The 21890-nt window shown below is 42.2% G+C and overlaps 2 protein-coding genes across 2 annotated transcripts; one reads left to right on the forward strand and one right to left on the reverse strand.

Annotated features, from left to right (window-relative positions):
* Positions 1–1035: 1035 nt before the first annotated feature.
* On the forward strand, positions 1036–14763 carry LOC134442055 (four and a half LIM domains protein 2). Its single transcript, XM_063192392.1, has 6 exons — positions 1036–1146; positions 6645–6826; positions 9206–9380; positions 12972–13141; positions 13673–13859; positions 14037–14763. The coding sequence occupies exons 2-6, from the start codon at positions 6671–6673 to the stop codon at positions 14186–14188; spliced, it is 840 nt and encodes a 279-aa protein (XP_063048462.1). The 5' UTR covers positions 1036–1146; positions 6645–6670; the 3' UTR covers positions 14189–14763.
* Positions 14764–15200: 437 nt separating this feature from the next.
* Positions 15201–20811, reverse strand: LOC134442054 (tripartite motif-containing protein 16-like protein). Its single transcript, XM_063192391.1, has 6 exons — positions 20187–20811; positions 19830–19925; positions 17858–18091; positions 17624–17780; positions 17469–17528; positions 15201–16157 (listed from the first exon to the last, which is right to left on the reverse strand). Exons 1-6 carry the CDS (start codon positions 20775–20777, stop codon positions 15637–15639), a joined length of 1659 nt encoding a protein of 552 aa, XP_063048461.1. The 5' UTR covers positions 20778–20811; the 3' UTR covers positions 15201–15636.
* Positions 20812–21890: the final 1079 nt, after the last annotated feature.

Raw genomic sequence — 21890 nt, forward strand, 5'->3', positions numbered from 1 at the left:
ACGGTCATGTGTCTTCTATCTCCTAATCATATTGCCAGTTGGAGGGGGAATAGTTAATTCCATGTAGACTACAGTCACAGACACGCTTTTTGTGGATTTGATCTTGTGTGTGTGTGTGTGTGTGTGTGTGTGTGTGTGTGTGTGTGTGTGTGTGTGTGTGTGTGTGTGTGTGTGTGTGTGTGTGTGTGTGTGTGTGAGAGCAAGAGGCAGGAGAAAGAGAGAGAGAGAGAGAGAGAGAGAGAGAGAGACAGAGAGAGAGAGAGAGAGAGAGAGAGAGAGGTGCCGTTTCTATAGTGTATCATCACGTGAGTTCTATCAGACGCTCTGCTATATGTAAATCTGAATCCAAATGGAAATGTGTCTGTCAATGATGCATTCATGTAGTTAACATACCTTCCAGTGTGTATGTGTGTGTGTGTGTATTTGTGCCAATTTCTGTGTTTCCAAGACGTCTATCTGTCGGTCGTGTGTGTGTGTGTGTGTGTGTGTGTGTGTGTGTGTGTGTGTGTGTGTGTGTGTGTGTGTGTGTGTGTGTGTGTGTGTGTGTGTGTGTGTGTGTGTGTGTGTGTGTGTGTGTGTGTGTGTGTGTGTGCGTTCCTCATAATAATGCAAACCCATACAAGGCCACTGACCGGTCCGCATGAAGCCGCGGGCCCCCCTGAGCACTTCAGAAGTGATTCTGTATTTATAGCAGTGATACAGGGCCAACACGGCCCATGCAGGATTGGACTGGCATGAAAAATCATGCCGGGCGGGCGTTTTCATCCAAGACCAGTCCGCCAGGCATTGAGAGAGATAATGAAGCCTGTGGCACCATTTTTAGTCATCTATTACAAGCTATTTTGAACCACAACAGCCAAAATGAATATTTAAATCTGACTTGGAAAAGTCTGCTGGTGTGGAATTAGTACTGGTACCACTACATTGAGGGGAGGACCAGGCCAAAACCGTCAACAGTCCACCGGGCAAATGCCCTGTATGCCCTCTGGCCAATCCGGCCCATGCTGCCCTGCCCTCCCCACCGCACGAGCCCACTTTAGTCCCCCACTAATCCAATCAAGAGAAAAAAGGCCCGACTCCTCAGACCCCCGTCTCAGTCTGCCTGCACAGGGGCTGCTCTCACAGATACACAAACAACAATCAGAGGTAAGAGTGTCTGTCTACTGTCGACTTCTTACAGCATGTCTGAACTAAGTTCTCTAAAGTCTCTCGCTTGCTTGCAGTCTGCTGCCTCTCGCACTATCGTTTCTCTCTGCCTCTTTTGCTGCTTTAGTCTCCTTGTTTCACTCGCTACTCAAATTCAGGCTGCACTTAGGTACGATTATGTCTAACTTCTCTAACTTAGTCTCTAACTACTTTATGTACGCTCCCTCTACATGCCACATCTATCTATGCTTTATCACTCCGCTATAACTCCTGTCTGCACCCAGCAGCCAAGGACATGCAGTACTGTAGGTCAACTTCTGCTTCAAGCATCTCTGTCTACTACAACTAACATGAACTGTTTTTACAATACTGTCCCTTTTCAGTCGCTCTCTCCCTCTCTCTCTCTCTCTCTCTCTCTCTCTCTCTCTCTCTCTCTCTCTCTCTCTCTCTCTATTTCTCTGCTTTTGCACCTTTGGTTCCATGCACTATTAAATCACTTACTATACATACTGTATGTCTGAGTTCTCATAAGTCTCAGAAGTCTCAGTTTGCAAGCATCCCTAAACTAATCTGGTCTAACTTGCTCATTCGCTCATATGGTCCTCGTCTCTCACAAAGTCCCTTTTTATTCTTCTTGTTTCTTGCTCTTTGTCTTCTCACAATTTCTATGCAAAAGTGCTTTCTTCTTTGCTGTTACTTCTTAGCTGTGTATCATAAAATCAGAAAAACATTTTCAGAAGTATCCGATAGGAAAAATCTCTCTCAAATTGTTTGTTGCGTTTGCTACAAATGGTCAGGTTGTGTGAATAGTGAGGCTATGTTGTTATGCCAGATGCCTTCATCCGTCTGACCCATTGATTGGCATCTCCTCAGAGTCACAGGGAACGCTGTCTAGTTGTCACTGTAGGCTACTTGTAAATGGCCTAGGGTTTTTTTTTTCTGCATTGCATACGAGACTGTAAATAGTGCCGCGGGGCTTAATGGACCTTTCTCTCATGGCTAAGACTAAAACCATAGCTCAGGTTCCAAAGCCCTCCGTTCTCATTGTCTGTAATTAGCCCGATGTGTCATCACGCCCTGCCGAAGCAGATGGGGAAAGGCCTGTGTGTGTGTGTGTGTGTGTGTGTGTGTGTGTGTGTGTGTGTGTGTGTGTGTGTGTGTGTGTGTGTGTGTGTGTGGTGTGCGTGTGTGTGTGTGTGTGTGAGAGTGTGAGAGAGAGTGTGTGTGTGTGCGCCAGTGGTGGAACTTAACAATTTTCCCCACCAGTCACTGTGGCAGGTAGATTCTAAAATCTACCAGTCACTAGCCATTTTTACCATTGAAAGTGACTGGTGGGTTGAAAAATGTACCCGTCAGCCCTGAAATTTACCCGTCCTTGGCGGGTGGACGGGTGCTTATTTCCAACCCTGGTGTGTGTGTGTGTGTGTGTGTGTGTGTGTGTGTGTGTGTGTGTGTGTGTGTGTGTGTGTGTGTGTGTGTGTGTGTGTGTGTGTGTGTGTGTGTGTGTGTGTGCGTGTGCGTGTGTGTGACTATGCTGAGAGACAGGGATGGCCAGGCAGTGCAGACAGCTGGTGCATCCTAATGTATCTTCCACATGCAGAAGACAAACGATGATGACGTCAGAAAGGGACTTGGAGGAGAGATCAAAGCTGAGTTCAGTACCATGAACTTTCTACTGTATTAGGGGTCTAAAGATACTTTTAGGGTGAAATGGCTTTTGCACCCGGAGTATTACATGGGGAAATACGTATCTTGAGAGTGTATATATTTATTGATTTATTAATTTATGCAGAGGATATTCATACAAAAAGGAGTTCAGTGCTTAACATCATCACCGTTCCTCTTTGAGGCCCAACATGTGCTATGAAATGCAATGCAAAGATTTTGTTGGAATGATACAAAGGAGCAATTTATCCACACATTTAGATTGTGAAGCGCTAACACCAGAGTTACCAAGCATGTGGCCATTAGCTCTTCCATTCCACTAATGATGTCTGACCAGAAACATGTGGTTGGGCTCTTTTCATTAATGTATCATAATTGTAGAACACGTGTCTTTAGAAAGAATGGAAAAGACTTTGAGGACAGCACATTGGCTATTTCGGTTTCAGGAAAACTGATTAAAACACGGCAACTTGTAACCGTACAGTAACATAATCAAACCTGCATGAACTGAGTCTTCGCTGAAGCACTTAGCACCCATGTTCCATTAATCCCTGCCAAGTCTATTTCTGGAGCTTTTAAAGCACCGATATCTCTCTTTATGGGAAACATGCCCCACACATTTGTCCTTTATCCACAACAACAGCAGCACCGTCTTCCTCTTTCTGTGAGAGATTACCGCCTGGCACGACCACAGCAGAGGGGTTTGTTGGACTAGCATGGCCTGGAGGAAAGATGAGGGAGGGGGAACACTCATTTCAAATTTCAAACAAATTTCACCCCTCTCACCAGTAATCATTTTCAATATTTCAAAGTGTTACCTATTGGTTAAAATATGTCAACAGTGTTTACCCCTCCCTACGGTAAACGTTTCTCAATTCGGCCATTTCTGACCATCTGTACAGATGAAATGAGCACAAGGGTATGGTAAGACCATGGATATACGTAGCATAGTGGGGTTGGACAGAGGTGAGCCAGGGGCATCGTGGTCCTTGCCAGGGGGCCCTGGGAGCACAGTCATGGCTGTAGGCTGCAGGGTGAGGGAGCCAGGCGGGATAGAGGGAGCTTATCTCCGCGAGACACACTCAACAGCTGCATGCCTGGGAGGCGGACTACCAGCGCTCCTTTTGGAAACCAGCATCATCACCCACCTACTTCTATCGTATATCAAATTCCTGTGATAATAATTTTCAGAGCTTATATTACTGTGTGAGAATAACGTGTTCCAGCACAGGCAGGGCTTCAATAACCCATGTCAGTGTTTTCTAACCTTTTTTTGTCTGACATATCCCTTAAGCCTCAGCTGCCAAATTTGGGTCCTGTGGGCCAAAGTTGGTAGCCTGATTATCATCGACGTTCAAATCTCTTTGAGACTTGGTCTGACCAAGAGCATAACAATTAACATCTACCAAATGGCATGGATGACCCACCTCCCTTGGTTTGCTTATGGTTGTTTGCTTCCTGACAAACTGAAAGGAATTTGCAGGAACTCAGAAAGTACTTGCATTAATCTTGACCTGACTAGTCGCCGAAGGTGTTGCTTCACTAGGAGCCCATATGAAAAAGAATTATATGATTCATATACAGCAAACATGCATGTTCCTTACATGAAATCGTATAGAAAAAATGTGCCAGATTTGCAAGAGTCACTTATACGTTTTCTAATATATGTCTATCATGATAGTCGATTATGGCCCCTTTTCGAAAAGAAATACTATATGGAACTTATACGCATGCCATATAACATGGCTGTATGCAGTATAAATTCTTATAAGAGTTTGACATGCCCACAATGCATAATACTATATTATATTGACTAAAACATAGGAGAAAACTACTATATTCCTATAGAAATAATGCACGTTGTAGCGAAGGGGAGTAGAGTTGCCCACACAGTAAATTCTGCAGTGCTCATTTAACACTTAGAGAGTTCATTTGAGTCCATTTGGACTGTAAGTGTTGAATTAACACCACAGCATTTACTGTGCAGCTGGGACTTGAATCCAGACCTTCTGGGGTAGTAAACCGGGGCTTTGACCGCTACACCAACGAGTCAGGGTCGTTGGTGTAACAGGCAGAACACACCCACAACCATCACTCCATCACACTACCTTCCCCTTTGGGAAGCACACCCGTGCAGTTCACACACTCATGGTGTCCCTCATGCAACTGCACATCATGCTCCTCCCAGCCAGTGTGCCCCATCATCAATGCTTCACCCATCACTGGGGTCCCTCGCACCGGAGTCACCAATCCTGGGGGCCCCTCACATGGAATTACGGCTTACACCCAATGGGTACGCTTCCGATGGCCTCACGATACCATCCCACTTCTGACACCATTTGTAGCGAAGGGGAGTAGAGTTGCCCTGCTGGGACTTGAACCCAGACCTTCTGGGGTAGTAAACCAGGGCTCTGACCGCTACACCAAAGAGCCAGGCTTGTTGGCATGTTAGTCAGAACACACCCACAACCCTAGTGATGGTCACTCCATCACACACGTTTTATGTTAAAATCATATTGAAATCTTATTCAATTTACGTATAACATAACACATGTTCCGTAGTTGGATTTTACAGACTTTCTATATTAAGTTTATATTAAGTTTACAACTTGAAATGTAATATTCGTATATGCATTTTATAAAGTTTATACATTTAATTATATGCAAACGTTATTTAATTCGTACATTTCTTAAACAGTTTCTGACACCAATATTTATATGAATTCTGCACATTTCTCATATGAAGCATGAGACTTTAAATGTAAGATTAATATTCGTATATAACACAGGCCTAGACAGTCTAAATAAGCTCCCAGAAAAAAACAACCTGACGAAGAACTTAAGTTGTTTAGGTTAATATTACCTATGCTATGTTACCTATGCAAGTGTGGCATATAAAGCCCAAGATTTAGGGGGATAGGCCTACATCACTTTGAATATATATAGGCCTATATGCCTAAAGACAAATGTGTGTGTGTGTGTGTGTGGGGGGGGGGGGGGGGGGGGGGGGGGAGGCTGTCTGTCCCACATTGTCCCTCCGAAGCATACCCCTTGTCCCCCCTTGGACTTATTAGCAGGTGGTCACCCTAGCTGGAAATAAGCTACAACAAATATTGCATGGTGCACCTTTAAATATGGCATACACATAGGGCCTACTGTAACATATACAACAACAACATGGCACAAATACAGCACACATCTGATTGACATTCATCCAAAAACAGCACTATTTTCCAATCTTTTTACTTATAAGAAATATATAAGCCCCTAGTAACATAAATTGTGTATGACATATATGACTGAAAATGAATACAAAAATAGTTAGATTTGTATGTGGGTTTGTGCCTTGTATGATCCTTATACTATTCTTATGGAACAGATATAATCCATTATGCGTTTTTAATAAGACTTTTTCATATGGGAGGGTGCGGCCTGGCTACAAAGTTGGTCCTCAAACCTTTCATTTGCTGCTCACCCACCATTATTCACTTTTGGCCCACCATGGGGAACTATTCAGGCTCCCCTGCCCAAAGCCTTTTTCGTCATTCCATGAGTAACCCATCAATCATTCTATAAGTTACTTCTTCCTCTATCGCTATGTGACTACACCTTTCCATGTACCCCCTGCAGTGTGCCCGTGTACCCTAGTGGTATACGTACCCCTAGTCGGAAAACACTGCCCTATGTCTTTCAGGGTCATTCTTGACAATGAACCTGAACGGGTTTCGCCAAAACACTTTGAGCCTCCATGGCCTGCTGTGTTCTCCTTAACAAAGTCTGTGTTTTCAATCAACAACATCCCTTTTAAAGATCATCTCTGCTTACCTTTATAGCGGATATCAGAAGAAACTGAAAGAAAATGACTGAGCGCTACGATTGCCACTACTGCAAGGAGTCCCTGTTTGGGAAGAAGTACGTGTTGCGTGAGGACAACCCGTACTGCGTCAAGTGCTACGAGAGCCTCTACTCCAACACCTGCGAGGAATGCAAGAAGCCCATTGGCTGCGACAGCCGGGTATGATGTTACTGTTGTTGAGTGTTTTCAGTGAAGAGTGAATAGGGCCGGTGACAGGCCTATGATCTGCATGAAGAGTCTACCACCACCACCATATGCACGCATGATGTATGAGGGTATCTATGACTAGAAAACACAGGTGCTTTAGTGATTCCTTAAATCTTTGAAAGGTTCCATGGAGAAAATACCCTCTGTGTTGAGGCTTTTTCATGATAGGAAACAATCTTCACCTGAGAAATGGTCCTTCAGTCATTCGGATCATAAAGGACAAATATGTTTACATGTATATGGCTCTGGTTCTTTACAGAATTCTAGGCTCAATGCATTGAAGAAAATGGTTATTCTTCTATCGCATCACTATGAATGGATTCACACATAACCATATGCACTACACCAAATTTTGAATGTGTTACGACAGTCTCCCATTGTAAAGAAGGACAGGCCGAGGGGATGTGAGTGGTATTACTTGTTGAGTCACTCGTGAATGCCGGTCCTGAGATAGAATGGGAAAGGTCTTCACAGGAAATATCTATCGGGATCACATGACCAAATGTGACTGTGCCAGATAGGCATCTATTTCAGGGGTATCATCTCCTAATCCCAATCCTCCCAGTCAGGGAAGCCGACAGGAGGACACGAAGGGGTCAGTTGTCCCGGGCCCAGGGAGAGGGGGGGGGGGCAGTATTGGGGTCCTCGTTACATTGCATCAGTTTGGTTTTGGGTGGGGGGATTTGACATGACTTTGTTACAGAGCCAGCCAAAGCTGCCAGTGGCTCTGCTTCCAGTCTGCCCTATGCTCAGACGAGACTCAACACACAAACCTCTACCTGCGACCAGTGCCAAAACAATAAATGTCAAATGTGACATCAATGCATACAGTACAGTGCAAAACTCCCTGTCTTACCAGGGCTGCATTGCATGCATTGGCTGCATGGTCAGATTGGTCACTGTTCAAAGTAGGGCTTTGATCCAGATTTATATTCCACTGACAGCACTGAAGGTCTGTAGAGGAAATGCTCGTTTTACCTATAGCAATCATTTTTATTCAGAGTCTGCAACTCTTTCGTTAGTGTTATAGATGGACTGACCATCACTGAGGCATTTTTTTAATGTTCCCTCTGACTGACACAAAAATGAGCTAGCTCTTTGACATTGCAGTTTAAGTGTACTTTTCTCAGGATTTTGACCCATGTTATTATGACAGGGCAGTGAAGAGTGGGACAGGAAATGGGTGAAAGACAGAGATGGGGTAGATTGTGACCCAGGCTGGACTCAAGCCTTGGGCCCCATAGGCAACTGCTCACACAGAATATGGTGCAGGTGCATGAGGGCACTTTGCAGGAATTGCACAATATGATATTACATTACACTTAGCTGACGCTTCTTTTTATCCAAAGCGACTTACATTTATTATCAGTACAGGGTATTGGTTGTGGTCCCTGGAGCAATGGGGGGTTAGGTGCAAAGTTCAAGAGAGTCCTTGTGCACAAGCCCTCAGTAATGCAGGTGCAGGTGTGAGGCAGGAGAAGGTGAATCAATGCACAAAATTCAAGAGATACCGCACACTGCTTACTTTTCTTTACTTTATTTCTCGGAGCGAACAACGCGTTTCGCCCAATGCATCATCAGGTTCGCTCTTAGGTGCCTTGAGCCATGGAGTGAGATAGGCAGTAGAAGGGTGCAATTCAAACTGGCAACCCAGTGATCTAAAGCCCATCTCCACCAGGTCACGGCTATCCAGTGTTGGGCAAGCTACTTGTAAAATGTAGTGAGCTAAGCTATCAGCTACTCAACCATAAAATAAGCTTCACTACACTAAAGCTACCACCATCAGAAATGTAGTGAGCTAAGCTTCAAAAATGTGGAAATGTAGTTCACTACACCAGAAGCTACATTTTCCCGACATATTGTCAGCTTGATTTAAAATAACAGATAGGCCTACCTTCATTAAACAAAACTTCTTTGATCTCATTATACTTAATTGATATTTATTATACTTTCAGTGTGTTTTAAATATCATTATAGGACACAGGATAGGGTGACCCCAAGTCCAAGGGGGGACATGGATGTGTTTTTGAGGGACAGTGTGGGGCAATGTAGCTTTTGTGGAAGCTACGTCGCTACTTGAGACAAAAGATAGCTTAACTACAGGGAAGTTACTCGATACATAAAGTAGTGACACTACGACCAAGCTACTGGGGAATGTAGTTAAACTAGTAGCTTGTAGCTTGTAGCGAAGCTACTGCCCATCACTGCGGCTATCCCAGAGTTCGAAGCTGGGTGGGCTCTTCTCCTCTTCTCTACAACAAGTCCTGAAGTCTCCATTAGTGTAGTCAAGGCTCCGCTGATCTGACTCTTTGTTTTGGTTCTCCCGTGCAGGATTTGTCCTACAAAGACCGCCACTGGCATGAAGACTGCTTCCACTGCTTCAAGTGCAAGCGTTCTCTGGTGGACAAGGCCTTCTCCACCAAGGATGAACAGCTGCTGTGTACCGAGTGCTACTCCAATGAGTACTCCTCCAAGTGCTACGACTGCAAAAAGACCATCATGCCAGGTCAGTGTGTGTTTCGAAGAGCTTTTAGTGTGTTTTGATAGAGAGTATGACAGGAGGGAGAGAGAAATGGGCCAGAGCTTTGGGACATGACTCAAACCTTGGCCCATGTGTGCAAGCCCAAATCTGGGGTGGCTTAGCACGCTGCACCCCAGTGTCTGTTTCAAGGCTTTAGGAAATACCATCAATGACTTTGAAAAGATTGCCTTACGTGCATATGAACTCCAGCTACGTATCTCCCTTTTCCCTTCAGTGGGTCTAGCTCAGAGATGTTTTTAATGGCTTCGTTGTCTTCAAAAAGGTACCCCCGTTCTCCTGTCTTCATGACTCGTATTATTATATTTTCTTTGCTATAAATAGCTCCCATTGCGAGATGGGTTGAGTTGAGATTCAACACTCCACCCCCATCCCCACCACACACAGAGACAGAAACACACACAGCTCTCCCCATCCTACTGCCTCTGTAACACACTGACTCTCTGACTCTCTGTGCAAACTTCACACTGCAGTACCCTATATATTCTCTATGAGAAGCGATTTCGTTGCCACAGAGTATTGTGGGTAGGTATGTGATGTAACAACTTAAAGAAACTCCCGCACACTGACCATTTCGCTGTTCTTTCTTTAATAAACAACGTTTCGGTACTAGACCTTCATCAGGCAATCGATTGCCTGATGAAGGTCTAGTACCGAAACGTCGTTTTTTAAAAGAAAGAACAGTGAAATAGTCAGTGTGCGGGAGTTTCTTTAATTTGTTGCTGAGTGACCCATGGGCCATCTCCGACGCACCTGCCAGCCGAGGTGTGCGAAAAAAAGTTTAACGTAGGTATATGATCTGACATGAACGACCTGTGCAGCATATCCAAAAGTTGAGAAATCTCCAAGAGTATAGCAACTTTACTTTGTGACTATATCGCGAGGCGAGTGCCAAATAGCCAAGCAGGGATCCACTATCCACAGGTGAAGGACAATGTGCCATGATTTGCGCACAACCTCAAACACAATTCCTTAATGGAAAATAGCCAACCCACTGTTGCATCAAACTTATAAAGTCGTGAGCTCCACCAACAATCCACCGTCATTGATAAGCGCTGCATGCTGCGCACAGGCTATCATCTTACACTTCATTATTATTGTGTTGGTGGATAGGAGAGCTTTATCTTAATTCCTTTCTCCCAATAATTATACAAACAGTAACAACTTGATACAAAATGCCAGTTTGGGAGGAACAGTTGAATTATAGCCTCTACATGACTAGATCAAAAAATTTGAAAAAAAAAAAAAAAAAAAAAAAACCCGGGATTCCCGGGAAATGGGCCGTCAGATCCCGGGATTTGATTCATGCCATTTTCGGGAAAAATATTAAACCCTAGTGTATACTATCCACAGGTGAAGGACAATGTGCCATGATTTGCGCACAACCTCAAACACAATTCCTTAATGGAAAATAGCCAACCCACTGTTGCATCAAACTTATAGGTGAAAGTCGTGAGCTCCACCAACAATCCACCGTCATTGATAAGCGCTGCATGCTGCGCACAGGCTATCATCTTACACTTCATTATTATTGTGTTGGTGGATAGGAGAGCTTTATCTTAATTCCTTTCTCCCAATAATTATACAAACAGTAACAACTTGATACAAAATGCCAGTTTGGGAGGAACAGTTGAATTATAGCCTCTACATGACTAGATCAAAAAATAGATTTAAAAAAAAAGAAAAAAAAAAAAAAAAAAAACCTGGGATTTCCCGGGATTTCCCGGGATTCCCGGGAAATGGGCCGTCAGATCCCGGGATTTGATTCATGCCATTTTCGGGAAAAATATTAAACCCTAATCCTGACACAATAAAGAGCAGTTTCACATGTCACTATAGCCTATAGTTGACGAGGTGTCTTCGAGGAGGGTAGTGTAGAGTTTGGGTCGGATTGGATTAGAGTTTGTTGCATCACATGATGATATACAGGTCCTTCTCAAATAATTAGCATATTGTGTTAAAGTTCATTTTTTCCCCATAATGTAATGATAAAAAGATAAACTTTCATATGTTTTACATTCATTGCACACCAACTGAAATATTTCAGGTCTTGTTTTGTTTTAATATTGATGATTTTGGCATACAGCTCATGAAAACCCAAAATTTCCATCTAAAAAAAATAGCATATCATGAAAAGGTTGTCTAAACAAGCTATTAACCTAATCATCTGAATTAACCAATTAACTCTAAACACTGGTAAAAGCTTCCTGAGGCTTTAAAAAGTCTCAGCCTTGTTCATTACTCAAAACCGCAGTCATGGGTTAGACTGCTGACCTGACTGTGTTTAACATTGAAGTCAATGGCAGTGGCATTGCATGAGAGTTATGAAAGCCCAGATATCATCGATGCTTAGTTGTCAGCTGTTTTTTGTTCTTTGATCTGGTGAACCACACTTCCCTCTTCATTATACTCCATAGATTTCCATACCAAGTTTTTGTATTTTTAAGAAAAATCAATTCTAATTTGCCAGACATGAAACCCCATTCAAAGTCAATGGAAAGTTCTGTCTGGCAAATTAGAATTGATTTTTCTTAAAAATACAAAAACTTGGTATGGAAATCTATGGAGTATAATGAAGAGGGAAGTGTGGGTCACCAGATCAAAGAACAAAAAACAGCTGACAGCTAAGCATCAATGATATCTGGGCTTTCATAACTCTCATGCAATGCCACTGCCATTGACTTCAATGTTAAACACAATCAGGTCAGCAGTCTAACCCATGACTGCGGTTTTGAGTAATGACCAAGGCTGAGACTTTTTAAAGCCCCAGGAAGCTTTTACCAGTGTTTAGAGTTAATTGGTTAATTCAGATGATTAGGTTAATAGCTTGTTTAGACAACCTTTTCATGATATGCTAATTTTTTGAGATGGAAATTTTGGGTTTTCATGAGCTGTATGCCAAAATCATCAATATTAAAACAAAACAAGACCTGAAATATTTCAGTTGGTGTGCAATGAATGTAAAACATATGAAAGTTTATTTTTTATCATTACATTATGGGGAAAAATGAACTTTAACACAATATGCTAATTATTTGAGAAGGACCTGTATGGACCACTACCATTGGTCACAGACAGACTCTCTGGGTCCCTTTCAATATCCTATCTCCAGTCCACTCCTTTTGATTGGGGCTTCTTGCTCTGCTGACGCCCACCCCCGCCACCGTGGAGAAAACAATACATTTTCCCCGCTTTCAGCAAAGGCACAACTTTTGGGGCACTTTAACCCATTCAACATTCCAATAGCAAGTGTGAAAATGACGTATGAATTATGCTCTTGGGGCGCTGTGGCGCAGCTCAATAAGGCCCCCACATTTGGGGTTAAAACCACGGGGACCCCGGTGAGAGTCCGGCCGGGGTCATTTCCCGATCCCACCCCGTCTCTCTGTCCCACTCACTTCCTGTCACCATCTCAGACTGCCCTATCAACTAAAGGCATAAAAGCCAGCCAAAAAAATATATTTATTTAAAAAAAAAGAATTGTGCTCTTGCAAGATATTGAATATACCTCTCTCTCACTCTCTCCCTCCCTAATGCTGCATACATTGCTCTGTGCAGGCTCCAGGAAGATGGAGCACAAGGGGAACAGCTGGCATGAGACCTGCTTCGCGTGCCAGCGCTGCCAGCAGCCCATTGGAACCAAGAGCTTCATCCCCAAGGAGAACAACAACTTCTGCGTGCCCTGCTACGAGAAGCAGTTTGCCATGCAGTGTATCCAGTGCAAGAAGGTACAGCAGCACCACAGGCAACATTTGTAGGCTACAGTTACATTTACAAACTCGGTGAAACTACACACGGTATAGTGTAAGTTGGGTGCCATTGCACTTGAAATGTTTTCATTATATAATGCCAATGTGTTTGTTTTATTTGTTTTTTACTTTCAATTTTATTTTAGATTTTACACATTACTATTTGTAACTCTCGTTATTTTAATGCATCACATACTGTAGGCATACAACCATTTCTGTGTACATTGAAGAAGTTAAATAAGGTCCAATGCCTCTGCAGATGTTACTTTTAATCATGTCATTTTAATTTAATTTCATTTTGGTGGCTTTTAAGCGTTTACTTTGGACAGGAAATTATGATAGAGTAACAGGAAATGAGTGGGAGAGAGAGAGAGGCAGAGAAGGAGCGGGAAACAACCCCGGACTGGACTCGAACCCAGATCCCTGGATTTATGAAATGGCTCCCCAGCCCACTGAGTCACGGCACCCCACCTTCATTTAGTTTGTCGTATTTTCTTCCTCCTCCATCAGCCAATCACCACGGGCGGTGTGACGTACCGGGAGCAGCCTTGGCATAAGGACTGCTTCCTGTGCACAGGCTGCAAGCAGCAGCTCTCTGGCCAGCGCTTCACCTCCAGAGACGACTTTGCCTACTGCCTCAACTGCTTCTGCAACCTCTACGCCAAGAAGTGCGCCTCCTGCACCAGCCCCATCAGCGGTAAGGCCACTGATGTTGTCACTGAAATAAAACAGAGTCCTAAGTTTCACTGATGAACACCTACTAAAACACTGCAATTATGAAAAGAAGTGCAGTAGGCTACTGTTAGTAAAATAAGTGATTTTGCACATGCCAAAACAAATGCAAATGAATGCGACTGTGTGTTTGCAATTCTAGGTCTTGGTGGGAGTAAGTACATCTCGTTTGAGGAGCGTCAGTGGCACAATGACTGCTTCAACTGCAAGAAGTGCTCCGTGTCCCTGGTGGGCCGCGGCTTCTTGACGGAGAGAGACGACATCCTGTGCCCTGACTGTGGTAAAGACATCTGAGGATGCAAGGATACAAGAATGCAAGGCAACAAGGATGCAAAGAAACAATGACGCAAGGATGGAAATATATTTTATTGTCAGTGTTACATGGTTTGAATAATGCTATGATATGCAGTGAACCTACAGATTATGTTGTCATTTTATCCAAAAGATTGTTCGGAATGCCTCACTCTGTCAGAAGTGATACCACATGTTGAAAGCGCATTTAAATTATATTTTTTGAGCTACACTAACAGGGTGGACATAGTTGCTTTTAATTAATTGAAGTCTAAGTTAATTTGAGTTTTGATGGTAGCCCTATTATTATGTTTTCCTGCATGCTATGCCTCAGTTAAGTGAAATTGTGATTGTTCACTTTAATTTATTGCCCTTTGCTGTAAGGTATATCTATCGTTTGACAAGATAGCCTACTATGTAAATCTATTATCTATGGTTATAATTTGGTTGCCAATTGAAATATGTTGTGTGCGTTTATTAACAAAAATGTGTTTAGGAGGATAACACTGAGATCTAATTCATTGTAATAAAATGGAATGTGTGAAGCATTACTTCATAATAAATCTATTATGAACTGGCTTTGCTTTATTTTGTATTTTTTAATAAAGTAATAGACTATAATGGGGATGGGCCGTATGGCGAAAAAAATAATTGCGATATACATTATTTTACCTGCTTCATTTGACCTGCACACCTTCAAATGGATTTAGCATTTCAAAATGTCTTCTTTCGAACATGTAAATAATTTATCAAATTTATATTTAGGCCTATAATAAAAGCATTATTATCGAATTATTACTATTATAAGCTTATTCTCTCACTATAAGAAGAGACATTGTGCGGTAAAACTATAAGTAAGAGAATAACCGAGTGCACTTTTTTCTACTTCATATTCTTTTTTTGTTGGAGCATGCCTTCATTTGCGATCTACTACACACATTAATTCACACATAGCTATACAAGTTGTTCACACTACACAATCTGTTTTACACAATACACACTAGCCACAAACCAGGTTTGAGTTCATGTAGCTAGCCTTTAGTATAATCAATATCTTCAAAATTATACACACTGAACAACAACTGACACATTTATGGTACTATGAATATCCTTTTGTACTTAAACCAGAATGCCTCATCTCCACTGGAACAGCAAACTTCCCTCTGTTCTACCTGCAGCCCAGCCAAACCCAATATGGCTCCCACAGAAAATCCATGTTAAAGCATAGTAGGAGTGAGCTGATAAATTATAAGGCCAGGCTCAATTCCATCTCTATAGCATGCTAACTGGTATTATTCAGTTTCTGGTCCTGATGTAAGAAAAGTAAAAGGTATAGTTTGAAATAAGAAAAAATTTATTGTAAAGACACAAAGGATTCTGAGATGAATACAGTTGATTGGATAAGAATGGATGGAATGCTGGCACTCGCCAGCCTATTAAAAAATACATTATTAATTGCATAGATGTACCTTTGAGCCAAGGCCTATCCAAAAGCCAGCATAGAGAGGCTGAATGAATGTGGTCTGTATTTTGTACAGGAGAGTCATTGTGTCACCGTGGATACTGTAAAATGACAGAATTCCAGCTTTGTGATCCACATACACTCCAATTGTAGAGCTGGGGATTACATTGAGGTTGGTTTCCTTTCCATTGTGTATGAAAAAGCTTGAGGAGTGTGAACAGCTCAAACTCCAGGAGTGTTGGTTGCTCCCAAACTGAGATCCTGTCTGTCCTTTCCTGGTGATCGCTTTAGATGAAAGGGCAACAAAAACCTGCGCCCCTGCCCACTCCACCTCCCAATAGCATCTTCCAGACACACTCTCTTTACACAGCACCTGTTGCCAGTTGTCAAACCGCTCTGGATTATTGGGATACTGTTGCCTCACTGCAGTGGCGGTAACTTTCTTATTTCCCCCAGAGAGATGAAGATATTTATTTGCAGTGATTGGATCTAGATGAAGTCTATAGGAATCTAGTGGAGAGAAGTATAAAAATAACAATGTCAGGGCTCTCAAGTTTTGAAGATTGTTTGGAGTGAGATTTAGATGAATAAATAAATTGGGGGGGGGCATCGACCCATCATCACCCATCGACCCATCGACACTAGGTTTCCCTTCAACCCAGCTAGTTAAAAAGTTTGATTAGACCAAATACACTATGTATTCAATATGCTTAATCCTAACCAGTGCTCGAGTTGTAAAATAGCCTATAAGCAGCTGGGGATGGTCAGAAATTGATTCCAATTATTGGTGGTTTGGGGGTTTCTCCCCCGAGAACATTTTGAAAATGTAGTTGTTGAAAGTGCAATTTTAACACAATGTGAAGAAGGGATGTATATTTTATAGGGAGGTGATTTTTGACTATTTTCATTGAGGGGGATGATTTTAGACAATGTGCATTGTGGGGGGATAGCCTAAAATAGGCTACCTGTAGGCATACAGTATGTTCTTTATTGTGCATTGACATTATCAGCCCACATTAAAATAAAGTCCAATCACTTTTTTAGGCATCAGACCCAAATAATATCCCTTTTCATTCAATACCATGATATCTCCAGCACTATTGGTTGCCCCTGACTTCTTTAGCCTAATTGACCTCTCTTCTACCACTACCTCTGCATTCCTCCATTCTCTCCAGTCTGTCTAATATTTGACCACCTCCCACTCCTCTTGTCTCCACGTTCAATCATGTTTGGGAGGGATGATCATCAAACAATCAGCTGGGGTTATAGCCTAGCTAGCGTTGTTGCTCTCTTTTAACGTCCCTGTCAAGGCTACATTGGCTGGAAATATTGGTATAAGGAGTAAAAACGGTAGCCTAACTAATAGTCTCATATTTTCACCTGTATGAAGTTATCACCTGATGGTCCTGGCTCCTGCGTCTCCAGTTCGCCTACTTGCAATTCCTAAATTTTACAGTTCTCTCTGAACTCTGCTGCGCGCGCTATTGGATGAAACTCTGATCCACTGCTCTGATCTGCCCGACAACCGAACAATCTATTTTCTGATTGGCTGAATAGCGTGGTAACTAGTCTGAACACAGAAGCGCTGTTACCTATTTCTGACGCGTCTGTGGATAGGTTGGATTAATTAATGTGCGCCGATTGGATAAGTTATCAAAACTTCAGAGTGTGAAATACCATGTGTGGAGTGTGAGAGTGTGAACTCGCTCAAATGAGTGTGTCACACTCTCAAAGAGTGGGACTTGAGAGCCCTGCAATGTTAATGTCACAGGTCACCAAAACAGCTGTGTGTTGTATGTTTGAAATGTGCAGTACACTTACATTTTAAGAAATCACCTCTGGTCAAGGGCTCCCGAGGCTGAAACAGGCTGATGAGTTCGGCTGAAGAGAAATGAAATCAATCAGATGGCCTATTTAGTGTATATGTATATTACATATATTTATATATATATAGAGACATAATTGGGTAGTCTTACCATTCTCTATAATACTGCATGCCGCCTGTTTAAGGAAGTCCTCCAGTTCGTCTTTCAGCTGAGACACACTCTGTGTCACTTTCCCAAATGACACATCTGAACTAGTGCCTGATGTGGAACTTTCTTGGACAGTTAAGGAACACATTGACGAACAACTCTGTTGAGAATATAGTGATGAGCATATTGGAAATTGTATACACATTTTCAAAGTTTAATTTTTTTCAGATGTATTACCTGGAGAAAGCTTGTGTGATTGTGTGTTTTTGACAGGTGTTCTAGTTCAGCATCTCTCTTCTTCAGCTCAGCAATCTCCTGCTCCAGTGTCTCCATGAGTTCTTCAGCTTGGGTTACATCAGCCTTCTCCTTATCTCTGATCAGCTTTGTCACCTCAGAGCATCTTCTCTTAATGGAGTGAATCATTTCAGCAAAGATCCCCTCAGAGTCCTCCACTGCTGCCTGAGCAGATTTCTGTTTAAAGACACAAGAGAATTTTATAAGAAGTTACCCCCCTCTCCCATGCTTCTCCCTCGTGCCTGTGATAAGACAAGGCCAGAATTAGCCTGTATGTAGACAAGCTACATTTAGACTATACCGCAAACTCAACATGGAAGTTCGGAAGATCCCCCCTGTGCGGTTTTGTCAATATTGCACCGTGGGCACGCGTCTGCATACATTGTGATGGGTGCTACCACGTGCAAACTTGACATGAAATTTGCATGGCAATGCATTCATGCACGAACAGTGCATGCACGCACCTCCTGCAGCCAGCGTGTCCCCGGCCTTAAGGGGGTTATTTGAACTTTTGACCTGCTGCTTGATGGCAAACTGTCTAGTGGGTCTAGTGGCTGGGCTATTCAAATGGCGGCCCTGGGGCCAGATGCGGCCCTTGGACAGCAAGGTTCTGGCCCCCCACAAGCCCCTTCAAATACGGAATCGTTTTTAGGAATTTAGAGATAAATGTATGGGCTCCGTTATCATGCTGAAACGGGACACGGGACGTTAAAATGCAGGAAATTACATCTAAGAAATGCAACATTTTCTGGGGGAGGACGCCCACAATTTCCATTTCAATTAAGTCTCCCATATTTTTTTCATTGACAGTCAGCAACCATAATACATGCGTATAGTTCGGCCCCTTTACTGGGAGGAATTTGAAAAAATGGCCCTCGTTGAAATATAATTGAATACCCCTGGTCTAGCTGCTGGGCACTGGACTATGCGGTCACTCCGGGTTCAATTACCGATCCGGGTCATTTCACAATCCTCCCCTGTCTCTCTCTCCCACTGGTTTCCTGACACACAATAAAGTTGAAAAAACCTAACAAATATATTTTTTTTAAAAAACGTCGCGCGAACAATTTTCAGAGAACTCTTAGGGTAAGTAAAACAAAAAAGCTGCTTTAAAGGAACAGTCCACCCTTTTTAGATTTTCACATATTTGCAGTATTTCCCAGCATTATTCATGTGCATATAATTTGCGTCTGTTTCCATTGCCTAGTTTAACAGTATAGCCAAATTAAGCATAGCAATGCAAGTCTATGGGGGCAATGAAACATCATCAAATGTACTTATAATGTACTTTAAAATTAATATAACATTCACCAGAGTGCAAAACAGCTATTTAATTCTGTCCTGTGATCATTTGTCGCTTGATGTTAATGCCTCCATTCACTTCCAGTGATTATAAGCTATGCTAATAATTCTGATCCAATGAATCTAAGTACTGAAAAAACTGAGAAGAAAATGATATGCACATTCATGAATAATGCTTGGAAATACTGCAAATATGTGAAAATCAAAAAAGGGTGGACTGTTCCTTTAAGATAAGCTCAACTGCCTATCCTGCATGCTTCTGTCCTGTGACTGTAGTCTACCAAGTGTCCAAATGTGGCTATGAAGGAAAGAGGCCTGCATCTGCATGCATGCTCTCTCACACAAGAACCAGTGGTGTAGTCTACGTAGAACGCGGGTATACGGAGTATACCCACTTCTAAATTTCAGGGATTTCAGTATACCCACTTTGAATTGATTGATCCATTGTTTTGAATAGCACAAATATATACAGTATACCCACTTCAAAAAATGCTCAAATATACAGTATACCCACCATATAAAAGTAGACTACACCACTGACAAGGACATATGTGAAAGTTACACCTAATAACATTTTTTTTAATGTTTCAAGTGTGTTCAACTTGCCACTCACCTTCATCACCCTCATTGCCTCCCTCAGCTCCTCCAGGTGCTTTTGTTTCTCCTGGATTGTGTGCTGATTTTTCATCTGGAGTTGACCCAACTCTTTCTGTTTGGCAAGCACATGATTAAGATGACACGTGACAAACACTGCAGGTTTTTTGATGGTGTGAGGAAAAAACATTCACATACTATACATATTTATGTTAAATTATTGATCTGGTATGAAACAACCTTTAGATACAGCCCTGAACTTATCAGCATGTCCGAAATGTATTCTGGCAGTTGCTTATCTTCCAAAGAACAAGGCAAACTCTTCTATTTACTCTGGATAAACCAGTTAATAATTAGGCCTACTGAATGTTCTTACCTGTTTCTCAGTTCTCTCTGCTGCAACTGAAACTGTTTTATGCTCACTGTGTTCATCCATGACACACAGCACACATATACATGTTTGATCAGTGCGACAGAAGACATCCAGCAGTTTGTCATGCTGAGAGCAGATCAGATCCTTTAGTTTACCATCAGCTTCAATCACATTGTGTTTCTTGCCTGGGAAGAGGTCATTGTGAGCCTTGAAGTGAGTTTCACAATAAGAGGATAGGCAAACCAGACAGGACTTGATAGCTTTCTGCTTTCTTCCAGTGCAGACGTCACACTCCACAATTCCAGGTTCAGCATAGGTCAGAGTTGGGCAATGAGACTCAATTCCAGACTTTTTAAACATTTCCACCATGTTAGCAAGCAAGGTATTTTTGAACAGAACTGGTCTTGGAGTAAAGGTCTGCCTGCACTGTGGGCAGCTGTAAACACCTTTCAGGTCTTCTTCATCCCAGCAGCTTGTGATACACTCCATGCAGAAACTGTGTCCACATGGAATAGTCACAGGATTCTTCAGAACATCCAGACATACTGGACAGCTAAACTCGTCCTCGCACACTGACAAATGAGCTTTTGCCATTGTTAAAGACTTCACCAAAACATACACACACACGTAGTACACTTACAAGGAAGTATCAGTTTCATTTCTCTTGAAGTGGGACTTCCCATAAAAATGGGTGTGGCCAATTGAGTCTCTGACGCAGTTCTAGAGTTGCAAAACAAGACAGCATAATGCCTTTCATTTGCTTAATCTTGAGTTTATTTATAGCTGCTTGGAATGGAAAGCAGTTGATTGGTCATTTCCACACCAACCAAATAGTAGGCTACAATTATTAGACATTAATGAGCTGCCAGAAGTAGTGAATATTTAATGGTTATCTCTACGGCTCTGGTAGGGCCTATGTTATTTCACTTCCTCAACAATAACCTAATTTGACACTACTTCTATTCTGTCTGTCAATTAAAGGGACACTGTGTGAGATTTTGCAGTTGCAGTACCTTTTTCGACCACTTCCTGCACAGTATCCCTTTAAGTTTCATGGAGGGATTGTTGGTGGGTTTTGGCTCCAAGGGCTAGGAAGGGAGGACAGACAATCACTCATAGGGGAAAGTACTTTCAGATTTTTCTTACTTTCAGAAAAGTAATATGAAAAAATAAATAGAAGCCAGTTTCTTGCCTTTCACATATTGCCTAGACTAGAGTAAGGGTCTCTAATTTTTTATTTATTACTTTTATTGTTAACAATGCTGTGTCATTTTGGTGAACAGCTTATACGGCCATAATATGAATATCCTTTATACACCTTATTATCCACAATAATGACTTGTCTACAGGTACACAGGAACCAGACATTTACATACAATATGTCCAGAACTGAAACAGCAACAACTCCTAATGTTAGGTGTTCTTTAATAAAGAGGTAATCCAGGTTCTCAGTTGGAATCTTTATTTAGGGCCTCTGCAAAGAACCCTCTATGCCAGGGATATTCAATTAGAATTTCATCTGGGCCACATTTCGAAACAAAGAACCTAAGTCGGGCCACACACTTTCAGCCATCACTAACACAGTAATGACACATCAGTAGTCTACAAACCATTTTTAAACATGTTCCTCTAACCTCAAACCTAACCACATTGATTGTGAATGTACGAGACAATCTGAATTTTCACAAGAAAATTATGTGTTGTATG

Source organism: Engraulis encrasicolus, unplaced genomic scaffold (genome assembly GCF_034702125.1).
Source record: "Engraulis encrasicolus isolate BLACKSEA-1 unplaced genomic scaffold, IST_EnEncr_1.0 scaffold_110_np1212, whole genome shotgun sequence".
NCBI classification, from domain to species: domain Eukaryota; kingdom Metazoa; phylum Chordata; class Actinopteri; order Clupeiformes; family Engraulidae; genus Engraulis; species Engraulis encrasicolus.